The sequence below is a fragment of the Trichosurus vulpecula genome, chromosome 8 (genome assembly GCF_011100635.1).
Source record: "Trichosurus vulpecula isolate mTriVul1 chromosome 8, mTriVul1.pri, whole genome shotgun sequence".
In the NCBI taxonomy this organism is placed as follows: Eukaryota; Metazoa; Chordata; class Mammalia; order Diprotodontia; family Phalangeridae; genus Trichosurus; species Trichosurus vulpecula.
In genome coordinates this window covers 33,053,666-33,063,532 of record NC_050580.1, presented here as the reverse complement: position 1 = coordinate 33,063,532, position 9,867 = coordinate 33,053,666, and the positions used below count along the sequence as shown (strand labels likewise).

Below are 9,867 nucleotides of genomic sequence, written 5' to 3'. Positions count from 1 at the left end.
AATGCTGCCACCCCAGGGAGAGACATCCCATTCATGCCTTATCAAGTCAATTATGCTTTCCTGTGGCTAGAGAAGGTTTTCATAGGAGGCGTAGGAAGAAAGCCCCAGGAAATCTGGTGCCTGAGGTATAGATGGGGAGGGAGGGTGGGAAGGTCATGGAAAGGAAAGACTGGGGACTTGGAAGCAGTTTTTGTCTACTTCTCAATTCTGCATTGGATCAGTCAGTCCTGGGTGGAGACATAATGACAGTAAAAATTTACTGGAGGCAAAATAGGAAATTTATAAGATTATTAGAAAAGAGGAGAAGAAAGAAGTAGAATATTATGTCTACTTTCAAGGTTATGTATTTTAAAATTCATTTTAGACACATAAGTATGTAGGCATGTGAGAGTGTTTTCTGATGTTTCTAGACTGTGTATTATTACGGGGTCAATAAACTTGTTTTTCAGTCATGTCCAACTCTCTGTGGCCCCTTTGGGGTATTCTCGGCAGGGATACTAGAGTGGTTTGCCGTTTCTTTCTCCAGCTCATTTAATAGATGAGGAACTGAGGCAAACAGGTTGAAGTGACTTGGCCAGGGTCACACAGCTAGGATTGTCTAAGGCTGGATTTGAACTTAAGAAGAGTTTTCCTGACTCTGGGCCTACCCCTCTATCCACTGTGCCACCTGGTTGATTCAACTTACTGGCCTAGCATCTGTCAGTAAGTTATTATTGGCAGAAGAAAGAGTTCTGAAACCTTCAGTTTCAATATACTTGTGCCCAGAGACAGATAACATGAAAGTTAATTTTGAACAAAATGTACACAGAGCTCAATCATGATGCAAAAAGTTGGTCACGTCATCTTCTGGGCTGTTGTGTTCTCATTTGCAAAATGAATGGGGAGAATAGATGGGGTCCAGGTCCTAAAGCAAGAGTCAGCAAACTGAGGCTTATAGGCCAAATCGGCCCACTGTCTATTTTTTGGATAGCCAGGGAAATAAGAATGGTTTTTGCATCAACAAATGAAATTGTTTCAATATTAAAGAGTTAGCCAACCCTGCTCTAAATCCTATGAATCTAAGACTAAGTCAAGTAGCCTTCGAGGGCAGCCCAAGATATCTAGCAGGGTTCCAGGGTATCCTTACCATTCTCCCCCATTTGCTTAGCTATCTGCTAATCCCCCAATTTCCTTTTAAAAGAGGAAAACATGTCAGCCCACAATTAAGCTAAGTACAAATGCATTGCTGAAGCAAATGAAGTATACTCAGTCAGTCAATAAGTGTAAAGACCAGTCTTTATACCAGAAGTGTAAAGACCTTCCCTATTCTGACAAAGGAGAAGCAATTAGGAAAGCAAGAGGGCATTTCAAAAGTGGGGTGAAGGATTGTCTTGAAATGGAAAAAGGCTTTTTCTAAAGCCTGAGGAGTTCACAACTTTTCCAGGTTATTTCTATTATTATTAGCAGTAGTAGTAATAGTAGTAGTCATCATAGTGGTAGCCATCCATGTCATCATCTATCCTAGTAGAGAGGCTGGTCTCAACATCCAAAATTTAAAAACTTGACAGATGTCCAAATTAGGCCACTAGACAGGTAGCCCTCTGAGGTCATTCATCTCTGGAGTTCTTTATCCATCTTCGTCTTGGATAGATGCTGCAGATGGACAGTGAACTTGGCTAAGAATTGAAAAGGGAAGAGATTGAGCCGGATAACGTTCGAGAAAAGGTGCAGGCCTTTCATCGGGCTGCCTGCAGGTGTTGAAGTCCATCTCTATCATCCATCTTCTTCCAGTGATGAATCCTGGAATGCCATTCAAATTTCAGGAAAGCCAAAGGACAGTGGAAGGGCTGACTGTAGCATGTTGCTAATAATGATGTGCACAAAAAAGAGGTGCAAAAGATCTCATCAAGGAGCTACGTTTGAGTAGCTGAGGAGGCTGGCCAGCCAGAGCTTAAGAATGAAAAGTAACGGAGGAAAGCTCGCATGCTATATCTCACCTTTGAGATATGAAAAGAACCAGAGGAAGGTCTCCAGAACATAGGGCAGATCCTCTAGGGAAGAAGTTGCGAAGAAATTGATTTAGGGTTGACATGAGGAAAAATGTCTTAATAATGAGCTGGGACCCCAGTGGAACAGGAATAGTCCTGGTAGCTCTCAGGCTCTCCTCCCTGGAGGTCTTCATGCAAAGGCTAGACTACTAGATCTGTTACAGAGTTGGAGTCTCTTCCTAAGTGGGGGTTAGGTTAGATGGCCACCTCCTCTCCAACTCAGAAGTTCTGTGATTTAGGGAATCACAGAAAGATAATGGACAAGAATCAACCAGCACAGGAAAGTGAGGCATTTTGCCCTCGGAGTGATAGCTGTACCAACAAGATCACATATCCATCCAACATTCAATTTTAATATTTGATGCGAATATAATGTAGAAGTTTGATTTTTAAAACAGGGTTCATCATAAAGGAACTGTGAGCTTAGTTTACTGAGGAATAACTGCTGCTTATAGTAAGCAAGTGCCCTTCAAAATGCCAGAGACACCATCTTAATGACTAAAAGTCCATGGCAAGTAAGACCCTTCAAAGAGCTGGGGACAACAGACAACCTTCATAATGCTGCCAAGGCCATTTATTACTGATCTTAATTCACACAATGATGGTGGATGATGCCAATCCTAGTAAAAAGAGTGATCTAACCATGCATGGAAGAAAAACAAAGCGGAAGAAACAAACTGGCCATGTTGTCTAGATTGTGGCATGCAGTCCCTTTCTGAATTGGATAGGCATCTTCAAAATGTCCGTGATTTGGGGAAAAAAGGCAGTTGGTTTTCATGCGTGGATAACCAAAAGGTAAGTAATAAAAGCCAACAAGAATGTTTTTCAAATATAAAAATTAAAATCAAGGCAAGAATTTTTAGTTTTGTGGAAAAAATATTTTCCTAAAGGATAAAGAGGAAACTTAGCATCCTGTTTGCTTCCTCTGGCATGGGCTAATAATGAACTAGATGAACCAAAATGCATTTATGACTAAACTGCAAAATATCTTCTATGAGGAATTTTAAAATGAACACTGTCCTTTCCTTTTCTTGAGCACAAACTGAATTTTTGTAAATTGGTTTACATTGTAAGTGCACAGGGGAAGCCTGCTGTTTAAAGGAATCCAATCATGAAGACTTATATAAACTGACTAATATATGCTCAGTTTATATTTTATGCAATCTCCATCTACCATGATTGATAGGCTCCCCACTCAGGAAAACAACATTACAGGGACAGTTGACTTTGTAAGAGCAATGTTGCAATCTGTGTCTCAGACAATTAGTGTCACAAGTGTAATAGGTTTTTGGTTGTTTTGTTTAGTTTTACAATAGTTGAGTTTGTTTATAATGTATTCATACCATTGTTACAAAACAACACTAAATTAGGGCAATATATGCAGGACACACTCATGTGGTATTTGCCTGATGGGGGAGGGGGGCACACCTGTAACAGCTTATAAATGTTTTCGTAGATTTTGTGCTATTTTAATTGCATGGTTTCTCTGCCCTCTTTATTCCCCTTAAACCTTGTAATTTCATTATAGGGTATTTCCTTTGACTAAGAGATAAGCTCAAGAATTCTCTAGTCCATCAACATTAGCCTTAAAGCAATCAAAAGATAATTTAAATGATCCTTCCATAAACCGTGTCAGACAAAAGAATGAGGGATGAATTCTAAGTTCTATCCAGGAAGCATATTTTCATTTCTTGACATTTAAAAAATTTACCTGCGAGGTATTCTATGACAGCTGCCATATAGACTGGAGCGCCCACACTTATTCGGTATTTGAACGTTCCTTTCTTCAGGTATCTCATCATTCTCCCCACCGGGAAAATGACGCCTGCCCTGGCTGAGCGGGACAGTTTGGACATTTTCTTCTTCCCACTTCGGCCCGACATCTTGCTGCTGTTTTACTCTCAGTTTGCTGACACGAGAATCCTGTCACACTGACCACAATTCTGTAGAGGGAAAGAAAAATGGGACTGAAGATACATTTAGGGCACAAATAGCTCTAAAGCAGGGATTATTAACCATTTTTTGGGGTCATGGATCCCTTTAGCAGGCTGGTGAAGCCTATGGGCCCCTTTTCAGAATCATGGTTATAAATGCATAAGATAAAATACATAGAATTACAAAGGAAAATGATTATAATAAAATACAGTTATCAAAAAATAATTTTTGAAAACCTAAAAGTTTAGGGACCTCAGATTAAGAACGCTTGTAGTCTAAAGCAGAGGTGTCTCTTCGCATGCGCACTCGAGTGTAGCTGAACCTGGTTAAAATGAAATTGGGAAATATTTAACAAAATAAATAAAAATACAACAAAACAGAGATAAAGTTAACATGTGGTTTTCTAAGGCAACATGCAGCCCACAGGAATCCATATGTATGCCCTGTTTCTAATTGAATTTATACCACTGGTCCAAGGCAATGCTGTGGCTTTTTTGTAAAGCCTGACCAAATACCAAGGTAGCTGAACAGCTGATTTGACAACAAAATGGAGTCTGCCAGCTGCTGAAGCAGGGCATGGAGGAGGGGGGCAGTGAGGAGGCTTAGCCTGATGAGAGAGAGCTTTAGCCCAAGGTCTGCTGTCCTTGAGAAACAACATCTACATGGACTGAATCAATGGCAGGAGGAGAGAGAAATATGGCATGACAAGGGCATCATTCTCTACAATAATTTCTGCTCTCTTTATGATGCGCTTCTGACTTTTAAAATAAATATCACATAATTCATATGAACATGACTTTTTAAATGACTGGTTTGGAGAAACATGACTCTTGGAGCTGATACACGTTTATCTGATGAAAACGCTTTCCAGCCCTCCATCGGAATATTACTTATTAAGGTAGCACTGGATCAGAAGGGAGCAGTTTTATTGTATACCTTAATGCATCTTAACCAAACAGCACTGTGTCATTTAACATACCATAAGCATCTGTGCCTTAGCACCTAGAGTCGCCAACGTGCTTGCAAAAGAAAGATGACCTCAGAGGAAACATCAAAATTTCATTGCAGTGGAGGGATTTTCAGCACAATGCTACAGAAGTCAGGCATGTAAACACTATTATTTATGGAAGTCAAGCATCTTTAAAATAAAAACAAATCACACGCTTATGGGCAAAATCTTGGCAGGAACTGAAATTTACATAGTGAATTTTAACATCCTGGATAGGCTTAAAACACATTGTTAGATTTGGTACTGTGATGATGAAAGGAACTTTGCTTAGGGCTAATAAATCCAAGTTTTAAGTACTTTCCAGCAGGAGTGGAAAAGAACTGAGATTTTCTTAAGTAATGTGTTCATGACTCAAAGATATTGCTTTTAGGGACAGTGGCATTTCAAATGACCATCCACAAATGATGATGATGATGATGGCTGATATTTATGTGGTACTTAAAGGTTTGCAAAGCACTTTGCATCATCTTGTCTGAGCCTCCCAACAACCCCTGTGAAGTAGGCACATTTTAGGGCACTGTAGCGTGGAATAGAAAGAGCACTGGGTTTGGAGCAAGATGACCTAGGTTCAAATCCTAACTTTACTACTTATCATCTTTGTGCCACCGGGCAACTCACTTAATCTCTCTGTATATTACTTTCTTCATTCCTAAGATGTGGCAAATAATCTTTGAAAAGTTGTTGCAACAGAAAAATTAATCTTTCAGTGATCAATCTGGTGATTAGTCTCTTTGATCATAGCTCTTAAAGCTGGTTCTCGGATGAGAGTCCTAGTCCACGACTAGGACTGTACTTGAAGCCTTTTTACCTTGTTGGGACAGGTGAGAAAACGCACACCTGCCTAGCCTTCAAAAACCTAGGTTCACCTTCATATGATGATGAGGCAGTGGGTCAGGGCTTCCAGGGTGGATAGTTAGGCTTTTCAATAGCTGAAAAACTTTGAGGGAGTAGCGCGATCTGAGCTATTATTATGTGGCACGCATTGTTTGAAACATGACAGCTTGAAGCATCAGAATGACTCTTAACTACTTTCTTATTCTGTATGGTATTTTGCTATTCAAAGTTGTGGAAGCTGTGCTCTTCCATGTGACAAGTAGCATATACCATTTCTAGACTCTCGCAAAGAGGGATAGGGGTTAGACAGTGCCCCTTCTTCCACCTTGCTGCTCCCCACAAAGAATGTGGAATAAACTAGGTAAACTTGTATCTGGGTCCCTGGGTGCTTTGCTCATTTTGTGTGTTCCTTCTTGGGTAGGTGACTAGACATGGTTCTCAAGGTGTACATGTCTAGGATTGTGAGTTCCAAAGGTCTGAGCATCCTGGGTCTACTTAGAAGAGGGACTGGTTACAGCAGACGCAAGAACAGTTGACTGAAAAAGTAGCTGAATGCAAAATTCAGAGGAGTTTGGAGTTAATTGACAGTACAAAGCAGAGGTGAAATGTAAAATGCTTACTCAGCAATCTCATAACTGCTTTAGGTGTTGAGATAGTTTAAATATCAATCTCACAGCAGACTGTTATATGCTAAGTTACTAAGTCCTGTTTTTAAGTTGGTCTGTTAATGTGCAGTATGAGTCTTTTATGTTTTGTATTTCTCTTGCATGAAAAAATACATTACCTGTCCTACTCCTGATTTATATGGTCCATTGAGCACCTTTTTAACGGTTCCATTTTGGGGGAAACCCTAGACTGATGAACCATGAACTGAACCACAAATAAATCATCCTAGGATGTCACTGAGATAGGGGACATAAGCTAAGGAATGTGAGAAAAAGGAACCTAGTTGTTTCAATTAAAGGCAGGCCCCGCCCCTGCCCCCCCCCACCCCAGGACTGACTGGCCAAAAATAAACACCTGGGTACAAAACATGGAGTGCAATGTCCCAATCCCTGCTAATCTGTGTCTCAAGTTTATACACATATTTGACAATATTACAATATTTCAATGAGTCCGTGAGCTCATTTATGCAATATCTCCTTCCAATAGACAGACCATAACTCATCTGCAACTTCACATCCTGAGTGACTCTTGTCCATAATTTTCCATATAGTCTCCCTGGAGGGTCCAACCAGTGTTCTAAAAGCCTTCCTCTAGGTCCATTAATATTATGTATGTAGTAATGCAGCACTCAGTTTATTCATGTCTTCTCCTCTACTCTCACTAAGTGACTGGCTCACCTCTTCTGCAACTATATACCTTTTGTAGGCTATCACCTATGCCCCTTATGTATGCAAGTCATTGTTGGTAATATTTTTACTTTATTTTCTAATTTTCAGTTCCAAATTTTCTTCCTCCACCCACCTCCTCCATCACCCATTCAGAAGGCAAGAAGTATGATGCTCATTATACTTATGAAGTCAAGCAAAACATATTTCCACATTAGCCATGCTGTGGGGGAAAAAAGCAAGAAATATACTTCAATCTGCACCCTGAGTCCGCTGGTTCTCTTTCTGGAAGTGGATAGCGTTTTTCATCATCAGTCCTTCGGAATTGTGGATCATTGTATTGATCAGAGTAGCTAAAACTTTCAGTTAATTATCATTAGGTAATGTCATCATATGTAGAACTTATGTCTTTCCATTGCCTGTTGGGCCACTCATAATTTTGATTCTTTGATGATGATGGTGTTCTATGACTCACAGCCACTTAGTATCATTGCAAGAAGTATTGTTAAAAAAAGATGGATTTTTGTTTCAGGGAGTAGTAGCATGGGATTTATAAGTGCTGTATAACATCCCAGATGCAATGTAGCCCACCCTCCTCTTCCAATTCAATTCTGGACCCAGTTCTTTTCTGTCTACACTATCTTTCCTATATATATTTATGCATTAATCGTTCAATGATTAATTCAAGATACATGCATTAATAGATTAATTCAGTGGATTGTCCTTTTGATTACATAAGTCTGGACAGCAGGCATTCTTCATCCAGTTGGTTTTTCCTTGTGGACTGTTAGGACCAGATCTAATGGTGGTTATAGATCTCATTGAAGAGGTCCCCCGACATTCCAGGTCTTGATGAAATCAGTATAATGTCATCCACAAACATGAAGATTTGGAGGATCTTGCCATCTATAGGCAATCCCTTTTTCATTTGAACTCTACAGTGTACATCCTCCACAACAACGGCCAACAATGTTGGTAATCAAAGGTCACCAACCAAAAGTCCTTCACAAAAGGACTACTCTGATGCTTCATCAGAGGGGATCTTCAAAAACTATGCCAGCAAAGCACAAGCTGCTGGAAAGGCTTGGAGTCCAGTCTCAGGAAAAGACTGTGTTTGCTTAAGACAGCAGCGAATCCTAAAAGGCTCATCACTAGTATTTGGCGAAGCCAAAGAAAGATAGGCCCCACAACATTATTTGGCAATAAGGCAAGATGAGATAAGACAGAATATAGAAACTCTTAACTTTTATAGGGTATGATCTTTCAGTCCTAATATCCTCCTCTGCCTTTGAGCCAAAGCTTGAAGGAACCTAAAAGTTGGAGTGTGCAGAGAGAGAATTCTTCTACTTCTGCCATTTAGAAGCAGACAGCAACCTCCCCTGATTAACTTCAATTTATCCTGTATTTATCTTGTTTGCATGTTGTCTCTGTCCATTAGATTGTGAGCTCCGTCAGGGCAAAGGCTATTTTTTGGCCTTTCTTTGAATCTCCAGTGTTTAGCACAATGCCTGGCATGCATTAGATGCTTAATACATACTTCTTGGCTTGAGTTTTGCTCTGTGAATCTCACTTTTTATTATGCTAGCTTTACGGAATGGAGAAATATACTCTATGTTAAAGGTAATGCTTAAGACAAATAAAGAAAAAATCAATCATCAAATATTTATTTAATACCTACTATTTGTGAAGTATTAGGTTAGGCCTTTGGATGCCTGTTTCTTTCAAGGAAAATGGTAGAATTTCCATTATTTAACACATGTAAAATTATACTGAATTAAATATGAAAGAAGTTATTATAAAGGTTGGTAAAATTTAAACCTATTTGTGAGGCCTTTTCTGCTGCCGACTTTCTGTAACTAAGTTCATCACGAATTAGCAATGAATTAAGTTATGTTGAAGAAACATGTCATCACATAAAATATAGAAAGGGCCTACTGCGAAGAACAGTATATAGACACAACACACATGCATGCACACACACACACACACACACACACACACACAAATATAAGACTTGGTCCCTTGTCTTTAAAGATTTAATATATCCATGGAAATATGAGAAAACCATCATGTACTAATGAGAAGTATTCTGATCCCCTCCCAATGGAGGCGTTTGGGTACAGCGGAGACGGCAGCCAATGGGAAAGTCAAGAGATCTTGGACCTAGCATTGGCTTTACCATTAACTTTGTAACCCTGGGCCAGTTAAATTATCCATGCCTCAGTTTCTTTATATCTAGAGGATCTCTAAGGCCTCTTCTAGCTTTAAGATGCTATGGCTCTTTGGAATTTACTTAAATGCTAGGTTCTAGAAGGCATACCTCTCTTTTTAAAGAGACCAATTTTTAAAGTTCTGGATATAGATCAGATCAACAATAGTGAATTACAAACAATATCATAACTTCAGTTACCAGTTGGAAAAGAAAGTTAGAATGAGGAAGGAGACCAATGGGGTGTTCATGTATGACATAAAGCACATATAAAATGATCATAAGTTCCCTTCCAGCTGAAACAAAGCTCCATGGAACGCAAAATGATTCTCCCTCATGCAAAGGGAATAACCAATAGTTACATAGTTGATGGGAGCAAGGAATAAAATAGCCTTTGAGATTCCTTGGATTAGTAGAGAGTGGCTACAAATAGGATTCTTTGCCTAGTTCAGTTAAGACCAAAGACACAAGCATCATGCTGTATTTTTATCTTACTTGGGACCTGGGTGGCCCTGATACTTT

General features: G+C 39.6%; 1 protein-coding gene across 1 annotated transcript in view; it reads right to left on the bottom strand.

Moving 5' to 3' along the window:
- The window catches only part of LOC118828697 (core histone macro-H2A.2), a 31,257-nt gene extending 27,287 nt beyond the window's left edge, over positions 1-3,970 (bottom strand). The window contains exon 1 of the mRNA XM_036735521.1: positions 3,739-3,970. Within this exon, the coding sequence (XP_036591416.1) occupies positions 3,739-3,910 (172 nt within the window). The 5' untranslated portion in view covers positions 3,911-3,970. The remainder of the gene's footprint in view (positions 1-3,738) is intronic.
- Positions 3,971-9,867: the final 5,897 nt, after the last annotated feature.